The sequence below is a fragment of the Neopsephotus bourkii genome, unplaced genomic scaffold, assembly GCF_033783945.1.
Source record: "Neopsephotus bourkii isolate Nb327-2 ecotype Australia unplaced genomic scaffold, CSIRO-AGI_Nbou_v1 NB_1293, whole genome shotgun sequence".
Lineage (NCBI taxonomy): Eukaryota > Metazoa > Chordata > Aves > Psittaciformes > Psittacidae > Neopsephotus > Neopsephotus bourkii.
In genome coordinates, this window is record NW_026901777.1 from 546,958 (window position 1) to 567,171 (window position 20,214).

The following is a 20,214-nucleotide window of genomic DNA, read 5'->3' on the forward strand; positions in this document are numbered from 1 at the left end:
AACACTCACAGTATTTTCCTCAAAATTGACCTCAGCCAATTTAAAAACAAAACAAACAAACAAACAAAAAAAAAACACACACACACAAAAAAAAACCAACCAACAAAAAAAAAAAAAAAAACCCACAGAAAACCAAACGAGTCAAACAAACACAAACTGCTTCTAACAGTTATTGACTACAAAAATAAAGAGCTGGAGAATGCCACCTTTCAACAGAAATGGACAGCTGCATTGTTCCAAAAATGGTGACTTGGCCACAATGAGCCAGGGAAATTACACTGAAAAGAACATAACTTTTCTTGGAGCAAGGAATCCTAGGAGAACAAGCTAAAGCAAACTGATTGGACGTTTACAGTTCTGGTGCTTTAAACTAAGATTCCTATTTTTCCTATAAATTCCAATGTTATTTATCCTGTGCAAAATTTCAGATGATCTGCTCCTGCTGGTAACAACTTTCTGAAAGCAGAACAAACCTGGTGGGCTTTATCTCAGTCACACTGTTTCCCTTTGTACTGGTAGTAGCATTTCTCTCTTGCAGCATAAGTGAGACACCTTTCTGTTGCCATCATTTGTAAACTATACAGAAAAGTTAACTGATTTTTTAAACTTAGATTTCCTTCTTGCAACTCACACTACTTTCAATGCTAATTTGTAAGAAAGGCTTTCACCAGCAAGAGTGATGCAATACAACCACAGAATGGCAAAGAATGGTATACTGGGTTCAGACAAGTAGATTTCCTCCCTGCTCCCAAGCCTGCCTTCACTAGTTAGCACAAGTGTCAATGCTGTCAAACACCACTGTTTGCACACATTTTAATTTAAAATAGAGCAACAGAGAGCCAGTGTCTTACATAAAAGACAGACACTTGAATAAAGATACTATAACTAGACAACTTTCTTAATCTTACATTCATTCCTCATTTTATTATTGACAATTTTATACCTAGAAAGGTGTTTCCTGAGAGCTTCAAAGTTTAAAATGTTCACTATGCTCATAGCTGTATTATTACCTGCAGCAATCTAGTCCCAGGAAATCCTATGAGCAATTAGTTGCTGTGAGACAAAATATTCTATCCATTGAAAAGAAGGCACCTAGATCTCAAGCGTCTAAAGGCAGAGCTTCTCCTGCTGTAAGCTAGTACTGCACACTAATTTCAGAACTCTTCCAAACAATTCATATAGGATTCTCTACCACTCTTCAGTTACAGTACAATTCTTTTTTCCTTGGTATACTACAAGTCTTCCATACCAGATATAGGAGTAGTGCCCTCTCAACCACTACCTTCTTTATGGGATAGTCTATACCTATAGCTACATGAGAGAAAGTGTGACCGTGAGAGAGAGAGGGGTAGAGAGAGACAGAGCAGGTATTAAGGTTAAATGGAATCTTTTTGTTGTCTTCAGCTATCCTAATGATAGCTATAGAGAAGATGGAGTGAGATTCACCTCTGAAGTTGACAGCGGTCACATGAACGCCAACAGGTTACAAGCTACAACAAGGGAAACACCAACAAATACTGAGAAAAATACTAGGTTCACACTGAAGTCAGTCAAACACTGGAAAAGATTACTCTGAGAAGCCAAGGAATTGCCATTTAAAGACATTTTCAAAATGGAAATGGACAGGACCTCAGCAACATGTTCTCAATTGGCCACAGAGGGAGTCGGACCGGATGACTTTCAAAAGTCTCTAAATTGTTACATGACTACAGTTCTACCTTGGCTCACCTCTTTCAGAAAAAAAGAATTGCTGAAATTAACCCAAGGAAATTACTCAACATATTTAAAAGATAATGCACTTATAATGTTTATAAATAAGATAACCAGGAAGTTGGTACTCACCAAAGAGCTGAACTGGTGTAAATGGTATGGTCTGAGCAAGTCTCATTAAGTTGTTCCTTTCAACAGCTGCAAAAAACATAGATTTCACTACTGTGTGAATAAACAAGCTGGCTGAGTTTCAGAAACATCTGGTGGCACTTTAGTGTAGAAAGCCTAAGAGGGTGCAGTGTGATACTATGTCAGATCTGATCACCATTCTACCCAGACAGCAAATCCCTTTTGCACACTCATGGTATGTCACATGCATTAGCTGCCACTCTTTCCCCCATTCACTGATTCCCTTCTTCCAAGAAAACAGGCTTTCCAGGACAAGCCCCCTACACACTGGCTGGAAGAACTGATTCTGCTAATTCTTCATCCTCCTCCTTTCACCAAGGGCTGTCACCATTTCCTCCTCCTGTCAGCTCCAGTGCAGCAACATTCACACTGCTAGTAAGATGCACTGGCCCCAGCTGCCCTCACTGCCTGTCTCATCAGGCTCAAAAGTACCTGGGGATTTAACAAGGCACCACAGGAAAATCCAAGCTTCCCCTGAAAAAAGCACTATCTCTTCATCTGGGCTCCTCACCAAACAACATCCCTAACATTATTATGTCTCCCTAACTGGCAAGCTTATTTCTCAGGCAAACACCTTCAAAACTTCATAGAGCTATCTAAATATTTATGGATTTGTCTTCATCATGGCTTCAGTTATCAGGAAGGGGAAGAAAGCTGTGAAGTAAGCCACAAAGAGGGTAAGACTAGGATAAGAAGGCAACTCAGATGCTACAATGCTGACAGCCTCATTTCCCTATTTGATGGCTGAAGACAAAACTAGCATCCAAAGCAGACAGTCAACCACAACAAACCTGTGTTTCTCTGCAGAGCAACCAAAAAGCCTTGATGGGAGACTCTTCCAGAGGCTAGACATCATCTGTCCTTCTTTATTTAAGATTAACTCTCTAAGCAGAAATTAATTGGAGATTATTTAGCCCAGAAGAGCAAGCAAAGGAAACCCATACTATGACAACCCATGAATTAAGGTACTCATTTGAGAAGATCTGCATTTCAGACTCCGCTGTAAGGCTTGTTTACATATGTCAAATGTGACAAGCATTGGTTAACATGGCTGAGTAGTTTTGGAGCACGGTCCTCCTTTGATGCCTCACTAGGAACATGTTCTAGTCATAAAATTAGTGCATAGCATGAACAAGGATGTGAAAAGGGGAGCTGACAGACCTGTGCTGTCTGTCAGATCCTGCTAGCACTCACTCTAGAGGCCTGAGAAGCAATGTGACATGGACATGCACCTGATGCTGAACTTGGGTCAAAACTCAAGTTTTTTGGGGTGTGCAGAGAGGCAGAACTGTCCTTGCCTGCACATGATAGCAAAAATAATGCATAAACAGTATATGGTGCAGGATTTCAATATCAAGCTTTTAGTCTTAGTTGGCTAAATTCTACCACAATCTTCCTGAAGAAAGAAAACCTTCACTGGAAACCTCTCAAGTCATTTGTCAACTCATAATGGTAACCACTCTCTGTGCTAAAAAGTCCTACCTAATCTCAAATAGCATGCCTGGTGTGAGCCAAAATAATCACTGCAACAATGCCACGATGTCAGAGAAATTACTCCTGTACACTGATTACAAACCAGGAGGTGTTATTCCCAGTGAAAATCGCGGGTTTTTGAACTTTAGGAGGTTGATAATGCTTCTGGATTACCCCAAACTTCCGTTTAAAGGCGGCCAAGTCCTGTGGGCAACAGAGACATCTACTGGCAAGCTCTGCTCAGCTCTCCTCCGGGAAAAACAAAATCCTAACCTTGCGGGAAAACCTGTGCACACTCAGCTCAGGAAAAGACAGGACTGCAGGCAATTAGCATTCAAATGATTTATTCCCTGCCAAATTTCCAGGAGTTCATAGGTATATAAACACAGATTAAGTAGTACAGGACCAATTAACTGAAGAAACCAATTCCAGAAAGTACAAAGGAGGATGTGGGAGGTGTCAAGGTGACAGCTACAAACAAATGAGTGGCTCTTCTGCCCTCCCAGGAATCGGAGCATTATTTATTGTTTCTGCTGGTAGTTTGAAAGAGATTATCTACATTCTCCTCTGGATTTACCAGAAATACTGGAATTGAGCAATTAGCAGCAAGAAAATAATTCATAATTTCCTCACTGGAGTGTTAGGCATGAATTAATAAAGAACCTTCTTAGCAGTGGACAATTGTACAACTCTTCAAAATTAAAATCATGGAAGATGACAAGGGAAGAACTAATGTTCTTTTTAATTTCTCAAATTACTTAGCTACCATTCTGGTCTCTCCTGCTTACCTGAGTAGTGATGATGCAGATCTTGAGATGTTTTCAAGCAGGCAAACATATCTGAAACAATGTTTAAAGGACCATTACATTAATTACTACAACAGATATAAATGCATGATTTTTAATTTCCTTCCATCCCAGAGTTTCTCATGAAACAGATTAATCAGAATTACTGTCTCAACATTCTAAAGAGAAGAATTACGAATAGGCTTTAACAATGTTATAATGTACAGTATATTGGCAGATTTCAGTCATCAATGTAATACAGCCAGATGACTTATTTATTCAGGGAAATGGTGGGAAACTTGTGCAATTAACCTCAAGGACACGTAGCTTCTCTAAGCCAATTACACCTCTGGGATATTAAAAGCACTTTGCTGTCTATCATGCTTCACAGCCTTCCAAAGGCACGATTTTTCCGACTTCATCCTCAGACATTAAACATTCCATTAACTATACTAATACACCAAAGTTATACTAATCCTATCCCATTAACCCATAGCATTAAAAATTCACTTAAATAGACAAACAATTTCTGTGGTTACATATTTAACAGGCACAGACAGATCAAACCTGGTCCAAAAATCTTGGTTTATATATAAAGTCTTTTTAATAAAACCAAGATTCATGAGCGTGTTTCAATCAATTAGATAAAATCACTTTGTTCTATTGGAAAACAGTTCTTCAAAATGACAGATTTCAGTAAATATGTATAATGTACTACTTGCAATTCTGAAAAAGGAGATAATCAAAACTGAATCTGCATTAAAATACTTGAATATTACACTGTTTTTCTTGGTGTATTTTGTTTATATTCCATTTTCTAGCAAAAGACATCTTAAATAAAAAAACATAAATGGATTTTGGGGGAAGATACAGCATTTCCACTATGCATCCTTGGTGATTCAAGGTCCCTTTTGCTCTCTTTCTTGCTGGACCCGACTAGTTTTGTTGCAGTTTGTATATTGTAAAACAAAAAACACGAAGCAGGGAACTGGCATTAAGCCATTCCTTTTGAGGATGGCAAAACTGGATTTTAATCAAAGTAATGGTGCACTCTAGAGACTAGCCCCACAACTCAGTAGGCCTGCAGCAGTGTGCTTCTGTACAGCAGCATTTCGTGCACAGCCAGACCCACACAGAGAAGTACTTGAAGGGAAGATAGTCTAAGAGCAACTAATTTCTGCACCACAGCTAGCCTCAAAAAGAGATTGATGCCCAGCTGCTCAGCCTCTTACAGCTAAGTGGCATTTCAGGAAAACTGGAAGATAGACTAAAAGGCAACAAATAGAAGTGAAGTTAACTAACACTCTACTGTTGCTGAACAAAGTTATTTTTCACTATAACCTTGAATTTCTTTATTGGCCATTTCATAATAAATTCAATCCTTCACTGATTGCATGATTTCAGGGAAAACACACAAACAGAGGAACTACACCAAACTTCAACTTCAAAAATCATGCATATATTTAAAATTTTATATCTCTGTCTATCCTCAGGTATACTGCCTGCTTTAACCTAGGAGGTCTCTTAGACTGCCAGGGGTGAAAGCACCATCATTTAATAGTTTCTTCCTGCTGAAAAGGACAACATTACTGGGAAGACTAGAGTAAAAAACAATTTTTTCTTTTAAGATTTTGCAGTTACCATAAGGAAAACATATCCTCATAAAACATCTTTCATTTTAAAATACAAATTAGTAAGTAACATATATATTTGATAAGAAAAGGGGTAATGGCTTCAAACTTAAACAGGGGAAGTTCAGGTTGGATTTAAGGAAGAAGTTCTTTACTGTGAGGCACTGGAACATGTTGCCCAAAGTAGTGAATGCTCCACCCCTGGAAGTGGCAAGGTTGGACAGAGCCTTGGGTGACATGGCAAGGGTGCTGGAACTGGATGATTTTAACGTCCTTTCCATCCCTAACCATCCTACGATACTGTGAGATAATAGTTGAACATTTTCCTATAACCCTCCAACTATATTAACTTCCTTTTGGACTTTTTACTTCAGAATCAACAGAGTGAGATTTGCAGAGAAAAATTAAAATGAATGACAAGCAACCAAAAACTTACTTTCAGTTTCCTCTGAAGTTCTCAACCTGTTTTAAAACAAACATTGGCTATTTTACTCCAAAATTTCTATCATTAAGCTAACACTTATAAAGAGATGTAACCCATGTGAAAGCAAAACTCACAAAGGTTTTACCTTTTACAATCCTGCAACACTGTTCATAATCATTTACACTCCAGTAACAGTGTCAGTTAAAGACCACTTCAATCACGTACACAATTGTTCATTTTTTAATCAATGCTAAGATGTATTCAGAGCTACATACACTATTACCATTGCTTGCACAAAACCAGACTTTTTAAACTGATGGTCCTTTGGATTTGCAAGGCTGCAGAAAGATGACAGCATCAGCGTTAACATTAAAGCAGTCTTCGTTACAAAAAACAGAGGATATGATCCACCTCACAGGCCAGAGAGATCCTACTAAAGACAATGGGCTAAGTGACAGAATCAGGCCACTCAACAGCCTGTATGTCCTGCTAGTAAGCATGAGGTTTTCCTACTGCCTATAAACAATTGGGTAAAACAGACAAAACACCCATCACCAAAACACCGCCAACAACAACAACAACCAAACCACACACACAAAAAAAAAAAAAGAAAACAAACAAACAAACAAACAAAAAAAAAAAACAAACAAAAAAAACACATACCCAAAAGAATCCAAAAACCAAAACCCCTCAGTATGGTTAAAAAAAAAAACCAAAAAACAAAGTATCTTTTTTCCTCTTTCCACAGTGATATCACATGGGATATGACAGCTTCCTAGCGTTTTTCATTTATTACAACCACAGTGTTACTAAGTAAGAGAAACATAAAAGGAATCTATGAAAGTAAGAAAGAAAAGGAAAAGGAACATAGCACTGCATGTGAATGTTATCCAATGTTAAGATAATGATTGATCAAGCTGGGGAAAAAAATCCAAAAATCCACAGTAAGATTGAAACCACTTTTGAAATCAGTACACTTTCACTAAATATAATCAAAGCTTAATAACTATTGAAAATCCATTAAGAAATCCAAGCAAAATATTTTGTACATGTGCAGACTCAGTACAAAAGAGATTAATCAAAGAATGAGAGACACTTTCAGTAGCTGCTAGCATTTTAATTGTTAAAAAGGAAACATGCAATTTGCACAGCAAAAGCAAATACAACTTTTCATGCTCACTAGATTGGAACAATGGCTAGTTAAAGATGCTATGGTGATTCTACTGACTGAATTAGATTAGAATATTGTTAGGATAAAAAGGAGTGTGCATTCCTCCCAAAATTATATACTTTGCTTATACGGATCTCCTTTGTCTCCATTAATAAGGCTTAATTTAAAGAAACCCAGGATGAATTGCCATAACTCTTAATTTTACATAAATTTCTCATCTGAAGTATACTGCAGAACTGAAGTGGTAACTTGCAGAAAGTACAGAATTCTCTTTCTAAAAGCATGTAATGAGCATCTTAATATACTAATAATACATACGATGAGTTCCTGTTCTGATTACGTTTCTTGATGGTTCCAAATATGCTGTTACTCAAATCCTGTAATGAAGAGAGATACTTTTACTGGTAAAATCTGCACGACTGTCATATACACATTGCACAACTCACAAAGGTACAATCCTTAAAACACTTATTAAAATACTTATCATTTCCATGAATAATGACAGTGCAGGCAGGTGAATCACAACATTGCTATACCTAAACTAAAATGGAACTGATTTGCTCACAATACAGTTTTCCATGATGTCTTCATACATTTGAATTAAATAGTCAGATACCCACCTGTATCTCAAAACATGCACAAAAGCATGTTAAAGGTTGTCTAATATGGACAGTATTAGAGAACTCTCTTTACATTAGAAAATTCCAATTTAGGGATAGGCTTTACAGTTGTTGAAAATAAAAGGCACCTAAATCTCTATAACAGAAGAAGGTAACACACTGAGCATCTCTCCAGTGACATTTAGATCAGATATTTTCCAGGTTTTATAGTTAAAAACAAGTACTCAAATAGTCTTTTATTTTGCTTCCAGATGTATCAGGGGAAATTGGGCCAGCCAGGTCCTCCTAATATACTAGTCAGAAATAGTATTACTCTTCTGAATAGTAGTCAGGCAGATTTCAATCCTCAGAAAAAGAGCCCCCGCAAAAAATTTGAAAACATCCAAGGTTAAAAATAAATTAACTAAAATACAGCTTTAAATATTATCTGAAACGTAACTCACCATTTTTTAATTTCACTCATATTTTTACCTTGTTACTTGCTTTGCAAATGAAAAAAAAAAAAAAAACTTTAACAAAGCCCAAACCTTCCTACATACACCCTTGCTTTGCTCCCTCCTACACATTAGGAGGGATTTCTGAACCACTGGTATTTAATGGGTAAATCTGAAAAGCACCTCTTTAGGAAATATATATTCTTTAAACTGTATCAGACTCCAAATGGAACAGCAACAATTTACACCTCAGTGATATATTTAAACTCTCATAACTCTTTATGAATTAAGGAGAGGCACAGCAACTCAGTGGGTATTGGAAGCTGTATCTTGAAAGAAGAAATAATTTGAAGTTGGTGCTCTAGAATTGATTAGTTCCAGCCTAACCCCAATCCTGCTGTGATCACTGGAATTTTTCTGAGGACTTTAAAAATCCAACCCTTGATTTTTACACAAAATATCTTAATAAGAGTTTTGAAGAACCAAATTACTTGGTCCTTTCACACAGTGTTCCTGGCTGTACCTTTATTTTGCTTGTCTGACACTGTTTTTCAGATTTATTCAGATTTAAGATTCAGATTGATTCAGAATCAAGATTTATTGATTCAGATTCCAAGCTCAGTTTTACAGAATACAAAATCAGTACATCTATTTCTCTCTCCCTCTCCCCACTCTTTCATTCAAAACCCTGCCATTTCAAAAATTTAGATTTAAGTTCTCTTCCCTGGTATTTGGGATTCAAATTCTACAGACTTAGAACAGCAGATCTGAAACTAATGTATTTTTATTCCTTAGAAAAGAAAAAAGGCAACTCGTAGAATTTACAGTGAAAAATAAGTTAGACTTATAAAGATCACCATTTAATAACCAAGAGTGCTATAAGTAAAAAAGGGAAGAAAAGGTGCTGTTGGGAAGAGGAAAGGATTATTTCACAATTACTTTTCTTAATTTATTCTTTGTTAATTTTCTTTCATACTTCTGGTGAAAGATACATTTTCTTCCACTAGCTACACCATTTTAAAACAGAAATTTCTATAATCCTGATTCCTACCCCCAGTCTTCAGGAAATACAAATTGGTCTAGCTCCATCAAAGTCAATGAGCCCATGTTGATTTACACAGGCAAAGGGCCTTTGCATTATGGAGCTGCAAATTAATTCTGATAAATTATAAGATATGTTGGTTTTAAGACAGTGGTTAAAAATTCGAAACTTTGCAATTATCAATATTTAACTCCCACTTTGCAAGAAATAACTATCTCTATGCGACAGATTAAGAGCTATGTAGCTAACTTTCCAAAATTTACTTCACTTTGCTCATCACTTCTACCCACTGTTCAAACCCAACCTGGGTTCTTGCTCATTACTTAATGAAACATCAATCCTTGTGTTATTTCTGACCCACTTCTTCATACTCATAAATCAAATCTGTAATTTAATAATTTAATATCCCACTTAAATAATCTTAATAGAGTGTTAACAGCCATTAAATTACCCATTTACTTGCACATATGCACTGTGCTAGCAGACAACAGAGTTTCCCATCTTTCAAGAGGTATTTCATAACAAACAACGCACAGTGTCAAGTCCAGGGACATCAACAGAGCTACCCAGACCTCATCCCAGCCGAAACTATGGACTAGAATGTGCAGTCCTCGGTCTTACCTCTTGAGAATGCCTCAGGTAATCACAGAATGGTATGGTATGCCTAACAATGTCTTGATTTTTCATTTTCTGGTGCACACAACTGAGACGTTCCAGACCTATCCAAAAAAGCAGGTGTCAGCTATTTCCAGAGTGCAAATGAACATCTTTACTGCTACAAACGAAACATCTATGTAGTATTATAAAATAAACACCTATATATCATATTCCTCCAGCAAATGTGTAATGGGCTATAAAAGCAACAACAGAATTGCGTAAGGTTAAAACGGACTGTTTCCATTTTGTCAGCAGATTTCAGAGGAGTGCAGTCCTCCTCAGACCATGCTGTGCTGAGTCACAGCATTCCCTGGTGCTTCTCCCATCAGCTCACAGGATGAAGCCAGTAAGACATGCAACAGCAAAGCTGAAAGATACTATGAACTATGGAAAGGATTTCTGAGAACGAAAGAGCTGAAGAATTACTAAAATAAGAGTAAGAATGCCATTCCCTTTTCATTCCAACAGAGATTATACAGAATTCATTTCTTCCCTTTGGAGGATGTGTTTCAGAGCAGTGAGTAATTAATAACGCATGCAGAGGGTCTGCCAGCAGATACAGTATCGTAGCACTGCCTGTGAGTGTAAATTCATCAAAAATGAGTGAAGCTCACAAGAGTTTATCTTTTTCAATTAGCAAGGATGCCACTTTAAAAGACATAAGACACTTCAGGAGAGGAGGCAAGGATACCATCCTCCTTGCTTCCCACTTATCCCTGAGATAGTACTCTACTATCTTCCACACCAGACAGGCAGCACTCCCAGAGAGATTTAACTGACCTTCCATCCAACCTACGTCCCTTTTGCCTCTGCAATGGTGCAGTAAATAAGCAAGTCACATGTGCCTGCAACCTAAGCCTAATTCTGTAAAAAATATACCATGAGGTGAAAGTAGTGGATGAGACTTTGAATTTGTGGATTTTTATTTATTGTTGCTTTTTAAAAGCTGTCTGGATTTCATCACCTCTAAAATATCACATACTTAACTGACTGAAATTAGACACGGTGAGCCAGTTCTTGCTGTGTTTCTCTTGCTCATCCCAGACATTGGTCTCTGCAGGCTCTGAGCTCACTTGGGTGTTCTGGGGACAACCATCCACTCTAATCACCTGGCGAGACACAAAGTGACACTTGATTTATAGGATGACTAGCACCTCTACAGTTCCTCTGACAGTTTCTGACATGGCCTTTCAGAGTACCACTGAAATGCCGATGACTGAAATCACTCCCAGCTGAGAAAAAAGATTTCCTATTTTTGTTGTTACAAGTTGCAGGAGACAAATCGCTTTTGTCTAGCAAATACTACTGATGAATGATGTAGCACTTTAGCTTTTGAAAACAAAGTCTGAAGTCCCCCTGAATACCTTCAGAGGTATTACTAGGTCTCAATGTTCAAGTCTAAGATCTGTTGTTGTTGACCTCAGCATCTTATGTAAATAAATCAGTCTTCAGCTTCTATCTTATTAAATGGAGATAAATCTTTACAGCTGATAAATATTTTAGGAATCTCATTATAACTTTATAAATAGATTTATATGTATGTGCACACATATACAGTTATAAAAGTTGCCCCATACGTATGACATAATCAATATGCTGTCTGCAATGTGCTAAATGTTTGATAAATTCAGAGAAAAGACTGTGGGATTCTTGTAGGCAGGAGACAACATTACAAGGCCTGGCTTGCTTGTTTATAGTTGCACACCACATGGATATCACTTACCACTATTTTAGTCTATCCTAGAGCATACAAGGCCTTCCCAAGTCCTCTTGCCAGCTAAAAGTGCAAGGACTGACTCCTTTCCATGTAAAATCAGTAACAACTCTGGTATACTATCTAGCAAAGTCCACAGACTTCAACACATTCCAAAAAGAAATCCTACACATTCAAACAAACAGGAAATTAAACCAAAGCCTGACAAAAAGATGCCCCAGTTTTTGTGCAGCATTTTAAATGTATGTATTTCAAGTAAACTAATCTTAATGAATGAAAAAGACAGCTACTGGGTATGTGATTCTCCTGCATCTGCACATACCGGCACCTGAAGGGTTCTTTGATTCTTCTTTTCTCTCCCAGACTTTCTGTCTCTGTTTTGTTGTTGTGCTTTTGTTGCCTCACTGTGGTGTACCTCACTGGATTGTAAAGACTCTGTGGGAAAGTCAAAAAACACCATTATGCTACCACCCTTTTATTTACTAAGAGAAGATCTGATAAGACTGACAGTTGGCACTTCTTCAAAGCAAGCTGAGAAAGACTTGGGACACGCAAAGCTAATACTCATGCAGTTCAGTGCAAAGATGTGCACCATCACAAGATATAAAACAACAAATGTTATCCATCATCTCATACTATTCATACTTAGAACTGGATTCTGATGTATTTTAGGTGTTGGTAAGCAAACTTGGTGGTTGACAGGGATGGTTTTAAACTGGCTATAAAAATGTATACCGCTTCATTTTCCATGCACTCATCTGACTTATGATCTGCTAATATACCTCTTAGGGATTGTGTAACTGATTTTAGCTCTTGCAATTCATGCATTGAACCCCCAGGGCAGGAGACTGACTCAGAGCAAGCACAGTGCCTCTTTCACCCTGGCTGTGTAGCCACAGCCACAGGGATCCATGGGGAGAATAAGCGTGGTGCTGCTTGGTTAGCAAGCACACTCAGCAATTCCCCACAGCAGTCAGAGCCAGCACAAAGAAAATCTAGACTCTCTGCTACTATGCTCAACTGCAACACCTACATGCAGTGGAAACATTTTTATCATGTCTTGGGGTCTCCAGTAAAAGATACCCTATAGGTGTAGAGTTTTATAATTACCACCTATGGCCTTGCAGGCTTTCCCTCCTTTCTCTTTCTTAGTGGACTGTAAGCTGTTGCTCCTGCAGAAACTCCAGTCCCTCCAGAGTGGGCTGATCCAGAAGGAGGTGCTTCGTTTCAGCTTGTTGTGAGAGATGAAGCTGCGGCGATGTGACCTCTCTGAGTTGCAGAAGGACTTTGATTCTCTTATCTGGACATGTCTGGGAGGACTACCAGTGCAACTGCAGTCACTGTTATAGGTGGAATGTATGCACAGGGCCTTCTTCTTTGTTTCTGAGCTAAAAACCCCCTTTTCATCACCTTCAGAAAATCCCCAGTTCACATAACCACCTTTAGTTTTTAACCTGTCATCACAGAAGGGTGCTGCACTCTCTTCAATATCCAGTGATGGGTGAGGACCAAGAGAATGATCAGCCTCTATGGCATTAGTCTTTTCTGATGGCAAATGAATAACAAAGTCTCTCTGTTTCCACTCATAATCTTCTGGCTTTTTTCCAACGAGGCTGACACTCTGCAAATTCTGCTGCATGACAATGGTACTCAGTTCACTTCTGAATGCATGGACCTTGTACTTGTCAGGAGTGCTCAAGAAAGACAAATTCAAGGTGACATCCTCAGAGAAAGACCCTCCCTGATGATCAGGGGGCACCAGCAAAAATTGTCCATATCTAGGGGTTGATTTAGTCTCAGAAGATACTCCTGAAGTGAGTGTGTCACTTTCTATTTCTACCTTTTGAGAGCTGTCCTCTACCTTGTTACTCTCCATCCTAAATGCATGGTCTTTGCACTCTGATGGCCACTGACTCCTTACCAAGCTCCGTAAAAGGGAGGATGGCATGCTGTAGTAGTGGTATTTCTTGTCATACAAACACTCCAGGCTGTTCAAGGTCCTGGAATAGAGCGCATTGCTCCAGCTATGGGGCAGCTTCCTACAGCTTTGAAGCTTTGTGTCAGTCATTAAGGCTTCTTCCACCTGCAAGGTGTCTACAGCTGAAAGCACTTTCAGGATGTCCACTGTCAAGGCAGACAAGTCTTGTAAATGTCCTATCTGGCTGTCCAGGGAAAGTAAAGACTCCTTGATACAAAATACCTTCTCATGCACTTCTTTAAGCTGCAGAAACATCTCTTCCACTCTAAATGGAAAAAGAAAATATCATGAAAATACCAAAACATAGATCTTCACTTCTGTTTGCCAGATGATGAAGGAAGCCATTACTGCATTTTAAAAAGTCAGTTCACATTTCAAACAGCCTTTTTATTTTTTTTTAATGGTGACTTCCATTCACATGAACACCTATATTTGAAAAAAGCAATCCAAACTTACAAAACGTCAATCAGATTACTGGGCAAACAGCCAGTGACTTTTAAAGGAAACAAGCTTTTTTCTCAAGGAGTTTCTGTTCCAAAAACTGCTATTTTCCTATTAGTGTCCATTTGTTTCCATAGAACTACTAAACATGGACAGCAAAACACAGCTTTGGAAATGCTGCACTGACTTTCGCATTTACAGCTGTAATGCATCATAATGCACTTCCAAGGCTGCATCCTGCTGTCAGTTTCGTAAAGTATACTTCTTGTCACTCAGTCATGTCGCATTTCTACATTTCTTGTGTAAGCATAAGAACATGGCTCACACAAATCTTCAGATACTCTTACATTTCTCAAATACTGAAGACTGCTGGGAAAAGGGTCTTCCCAAGAACCTATTTGAGCTCTAGGAACAGTCTCTTCATCAGTCACCTTCAGGTAAAATTCAACTGCCCAAAAAGCAAACCCTTTTTTTTCTGGTCTTCAAATCCCCAGTGCAAGAAATTCCTGGCCTGGAATTATACTATTTTAACCAAATAAATACCTTCAAATTTCCTGAAGATACACTCTCTGGTCCTCTTAACACTAATGACAACTAGCTGCAGGCAATATGCAAAAGTTGTTCCTTTGTCACTGAGTAACTAAAAGACATAGTATCTAACCAGTAGCTGACTAAAATCAAAGACCAGTGTTCCAAAATATTTTATTCATTCAAATTAATTTCTTGTATAAATGTTATGCAATGCTGTGAAGTGTATTTAACTTTTGCACTCAGGAAAAAAATCCTCTCCAGGTCTATATTTATCCACTAGATGAAATCTTCTTGCTCTAATCTACTCAATGTATGAACAAAGCTACTTATTTCATTTCTTTTGCATGGAACATTCATTTTGCTTGCATGTTTTATTTTAGTATGCAGAAAATAAGATTATGAATATGCAAAGATTAAGAAGCTATCTTTCTTTAGGCAAAACAAATTTATTGATGAGATCAGTACTAACATTCTTTAAGACTTCTTATAGTACTCACTTTCTTTAACTCGTCACATTAAACGTAATGGCAGGTCTGCCACTGGTTTCAATAGAAAGCTAAATTAGGTCAATACTGAGACTTTTGAAACCCCTTTGACAGTTGTGTATTGACATTCTGCAAAGACACTAACTACATTGCAGTTAATGCTATAATGGCTATATGGTTATTTCTGTAAACAGCAGCTATACTCAAACACAAGCAATACTCTTGAAGTGTTCTTACACTGCTAAGCCTTTAAATAATAACATGCACTGTATACCATACTCTGTATTTTGTGGTGCTACCTACTCTGCAAAAGTGAAACTGACCAACACCTTACTGTACCCATTTAACTACCTGTGCACTGTACATAGCTGGGGATGCAATTCTGTCAGCAAGGCATCCCAGCCAGGCCCGTCATACCATTCAAACAGATAAGTTACATTTCAATCAAATTAGCAAGGCCTATGCATGCTAATGATCCTCCTGTTCACAGTGGCCATACCTGCTCCAAAAGCATTAGCTTATCAAAGTTTTTTTATATGACAAATGTATATAAAGAGCACAAATTTGCAACAAAACACACCTTTCTGTTGTCAGACGAATCCTTTCACTGTCACTGGAACTCAGGCTTTCATTCTTCTCATGAAAATATTTTTCCACACACTGTTCCTCAAAGTCATGGAGCTTCTTTAACTCCTCATCACTCAGATACAGCTCTGAACAAAAGAAACTTGAGTCCGTATGAAGCATGCCAATAAATGTAACTGTTTATAAGCACCCATGATAAAAACAGAAAACTGTTGGACCACTTTCCTCCCCCTCCCTTGAGAAGAATGAGTCAGATGTAACTTCCATGAATTTGGGCTTATGTATGAAGACTCAACATCTCAAATACAGGTAAACATGGGTTTTATCTTTCCTTAGGCAGGGGGCAAAACCACACTGACAAAAATTCCAGTGTACTCCCTTTTAAAGCCTCAAAAGTACATACCCCAAATGCTGCTCACAAACATGTATTTCCTCCCAATCTTTTTTTCTTGTATTTTGTTATGCCTGCGTGACACATAAGACTTAGGTATAGGTATGTGAGACTTACAAAGGTTTCACTGTAATTTGGTCCAGGCATTCATTTAGGTCTAGTCACCTAGAACAATTACAGTCCTTTCAGGTACTCAAAGCTACAAAGCTTTTTTTTCACCTAATATCTTCCCATGTTCATATGTATAAAACATTAAGCAAGATTACTGGGTGAAGAAAGAAGAACACATTCGAAAATTTCGAACTCCACAGTATGGGCTGCTCATGATGCTCTTCTTCTAGCGCACCGAGACTTCTGAGAGAACAGATTGACTGTAAGTATGAAGAAATGCATGCAGTGGCAAACTGCTTCTCTGATCCGAAATCTGCATCTTCCAAGTCTCTTTTTTCTTTTTCACATGCCAGAGTCCTCACTGTACTTGCTAGAGGTGTATTTGTGCCAAGCAACATGCCAGTTTGTCACAACTAAATAGTACCAGCCTGCAAAACACAGCGCAGCAGGGAAGCCCACTGCAGTGTTCTGGGGTACCCCTCCAACTCCAAATAAGACTTGATCACCTTCTAGACTCTTTTCCCTCCTAATCCATCTGTACTCTTGCCTCAGATTTTACTCTCTGTACCTCGGTATTTTCATTGATTTTCCACAGGGTGGCACTGGATACCCATTACTAAACCCAGTTAATTATAATCACATCACAATTTAAGTAGAAGAAATGTACCAGGTAATACACAGGCATATAGAAAAGGTATTTAGAAAAGGTACCTAAACAGGAAAAATGTCTCTCTCTGCTAGATGGACTTTTATATGTGCAAAGCAGTGTTTCAGTTTTTCTTGTGCCTACTGTACCTTAGAAGAAAGATACCCTCTATGCTATGTCAGTGACTTACACTATTCATGCATACAAAATAAGCAGTGATACTTCAAAGGCAGTCTGATGTATCCCATCATGATGGAGGAGCAGAGCCTGAGAGCAACAGTAAAGTAGTTCAGCATTGATTAGTTAAGCCCATTTTTCAAAATCTGTAACCACCTGTGAGTGTGCCAGGTATCTTCAGAGATTCATGTTCAGCAGAGTGAAGCATAACCCAGGAGGGTATGCTCACCTGTTCTTGGACATCAGTGATGTACACTACAGCAGGAAGGATGAAGCTGTATAATACTATGGGCCAGCCTTTCCCAGTGTTTTTTTGGATAAGGTTACAGCCACCAGCCACTTCTCCTCCCCATTCTCCTGCCTCATCACACCAACCATCAAGCTCCACAACTGAGTATTCATTCCCATCCCAAAATCTTGTTGTCCCTGCCTGCAACAGAATCATAGAATCACAGTATGATTTGGGTTTGAAGGGACCTTACAGATCATCCAGTTCCAAACTTCCTGCCATGGGCATGGACACCTTGCACTATACCAGGTTGCTCAAAGCACCATCCAACCTGGCCTTGAACACTTCAGGGATGGAGCATCCACAGCTTCTATGGGCAACCTGTTCCAGTGTCTCACCACCTCATAGTGAAGAATTTACTCCCAATATCTTGTCTAAAATCTACCCTCTGTTTAAAGCTATTACATGCTGCCCTGTCATTACACACCCTTGTAAAAAGTCCCTCTCAGATTTCTTCTGCACCCCTTTTAGGTACTGGAAGCTGCTCTAAGGTCTCCCTGAAGCACCCAACTCTCTCAGCCTGTCTTCACAGGAGAGTTGCTGCAGCCCTCTGACCATCTTCATGGCCCTGCTCTGGACTTGCAGGCCCATGTCCCTCTTGTGCTACGGGTCCCAAAGCTGAATGATGTACTGCAGGTGGGGTCTCATGAGAGCAGAGTAGAGGAGGAGAATCACCTCCCTCAACCTGCTGGCCACAATCCTTTTGATGCAGCCCAGCACACAGTTGGCTTTCTGGGCTGTGAGTGCACACTGCCGGCTCATGCTGAGCTTCCCATCAGTCAACACTCCCAAGCTCTCCTCAGGACTGCTCTCAATTCAGTCTTCACCTGGATTTGTGCTTGATCTATATTAAAATAGCTAGGGCTGCTCCTAGCTGGCAACAGTTGGAATTGGCATCACCTTAAAGGGCATTATGAAGGACACTGGGATGGAGAAGTCCAGTTGGGAAGAGTGAAGGAGGTGTGCTTCAGGTGCAGTGATGGGCCAGTGCAGAAAGGGATGGAAGCAGTGAGGAAGTGAGAGGTCCCTGTGCTCTCTCTGCATCTGCCATCACTGTCTCTCCTCTGTATAAGTAGTTCTGTGGCTAATTTCTCTTGGCAATTAAAAAGGAATTGTTGGTCTTTTCAGGACAAATGCACAGAACATATACCTCCAGCATTGTTTACTTTCTTTCAAAATAAGGCTATTCATTCCTACAGAATAAGGTGCTGTCACTTTATTTCAGCTCAGAGCTGTGATGTGTCTTGACTGAAGCACAGTATGCAGTACAGCAAAAGCCAAATACAAAGGAAAGCATTCCCCTAGTCATTTTTTTCTTACAAGAGTTCTTAGGCAGGCAGGTTAAATTCAGTTTTGCTAATAAAAACAGCCTCCTACCCAGAGAGCTAGCCTACTCCTACTCTTTTTTTTTTCTTTGACAAACTGAGCTACAAAGTGATGGCAGGCTGGCAAAACATTCCTCATTAGCTATTTTGTTTGGTCCCCAGTTTAGCTCTGCTTACTTAGTCCAACATCGCCTTCCTCTTGATCCAGCTCATTTGGAGGCTGATGGTGGAAAATGCAGTTTATCAGAAGTCCAATGTGGCTCAGAAGGATGAATGGTGGAGGCAGCCATGGCTTCTCATGGTAAGTCATAATGTAGCGGTACCTGTTGTACTTCCAGAGGTTGTTTGATATGGATTTCAAATCAAAATAAACATTACTGAGAAGAGAGATAAGAGAGGGAAGGAGGGTGAAACACTCCTGTGAGTAATACTCCCAATACAGCACAAGATGTTTGTCTACAGATCTAATTTGACACTGAAGAAAAGTCCCATCCCTCCAATGCGGTAAATCAGCTTAGCAACTTTCATTTAACACAGCAGTAGCATGTGCCTGCAGCTACTGCATTGAGAATGAGATCTTCAAAGCTGCCTAAAGGATATGGAGATCCAATTCCCATTCACATTAATGGGAACTGGGCAAAAAATATCCCTGAAGTGGCTTTGAAATCTCAGCCAGATTATTTAAACATTAATACATAGCTTAACTGAGAATTCAACATTGTCTGCCTCTTTGGACTAGATTAAATGTAGGAGTCAGGCTAAGGGAAGAGTATTAATAAAACAGTTCTGTGCAATCCCCTAAACAAAATATTTGCTGCAACAGGCAGCTCCACAAACAATTCTTCTGCAGGGTACTCTTTGGAGCCATGATATTATTAAGAATGACTATTGCTGCACTGAATAACTTTCTGTATCTACTATCATAAATCCAAGCACAGGAAAGCAACTTTATGGTCCCTGGCTCCATAACTTCAGTTGCACCATCATGCTATACACCCAATATATAATTACAAAAACATGAGCTTTGCTTCTGGGAGCATAATTAAATATATTGCTCATGACCATTTTTGGTCCCACTTCTGGAACAATCAAGTCACTAAGCAGAAGATTTAATATCATCATTGCTGAAGGTTTAAATCCAGAAATAATTCAAATTATAATTTCACAGCTTCATTAAAAAAAAAAAAAAAAAAAAAAAAAAAAAGGATGCCTTACCACAATTTCAGGAAAGGGATTTCTAATTGGAAGTGGGAATAGAATGAGTTTTGGTCATTCACTTTTCTTGAATATTAATCACTACAGTTCTCCGTTTGATTTTTTTTTTTTTTTAACCTACAGCTGATTTACAACAGTTTTCTTCACCAGAAATAGGACCCCAGGAAAAAAAAATTAACTGCTTGGGTTA

General features: G+C 38.8%; 1 protein-coding gene across 1 annotated transcript in view; it reads right to left on the reverse strand.

Moving 5' to 3' along the window:
* Nucleotides 1-20,214, reverse strand: part of TRPM6 (transient receptor potential cation channel subfamily M member 6) — an 86,302-nt gene that overhangs the window by 11,915 nt on the left and 54,173 nt on the right. The window contains exons 24-33 of the mRNA XM_061366014.1: nt 18,987-19,186; nt 15,866-15,998; nt 12,961-14,093; nt 12,173-12,285; nt 11,119-11,245; nt 10,101-10,198; nt 7,702-7,760; nt 6,225-6,250; nt 4,161-4,211; nt 1,843-1,908 (exon numbers count right to left, since the gene is read on the reverse strand). Of these exons, the coding sequence (XP_061221998.1) occupies nt 1,843-1,908; nt 4,161-4,211; nt 6,225-6,250; nt 7,702-7,760; nt 10,101-10,198; nt 11,119-11,245; nt 12,173-12,285; nt 12,961-14,093; nt 15,866-15,998; nt 18,987-19,186 (2,006 nt within the window). The remainder of the gene's footprint in view (nt 1-1,842; nt 1,909-4,160; nt 4,212-6,224; nt 6,251-7,701; nt 7,761-10,100; nt 10,199-11,118; nt 11,246-12,172; nt 12,286-12,960; nt 14,094-15,865; nt 15,999-18,986; nt 19,187-20,214) is intronic.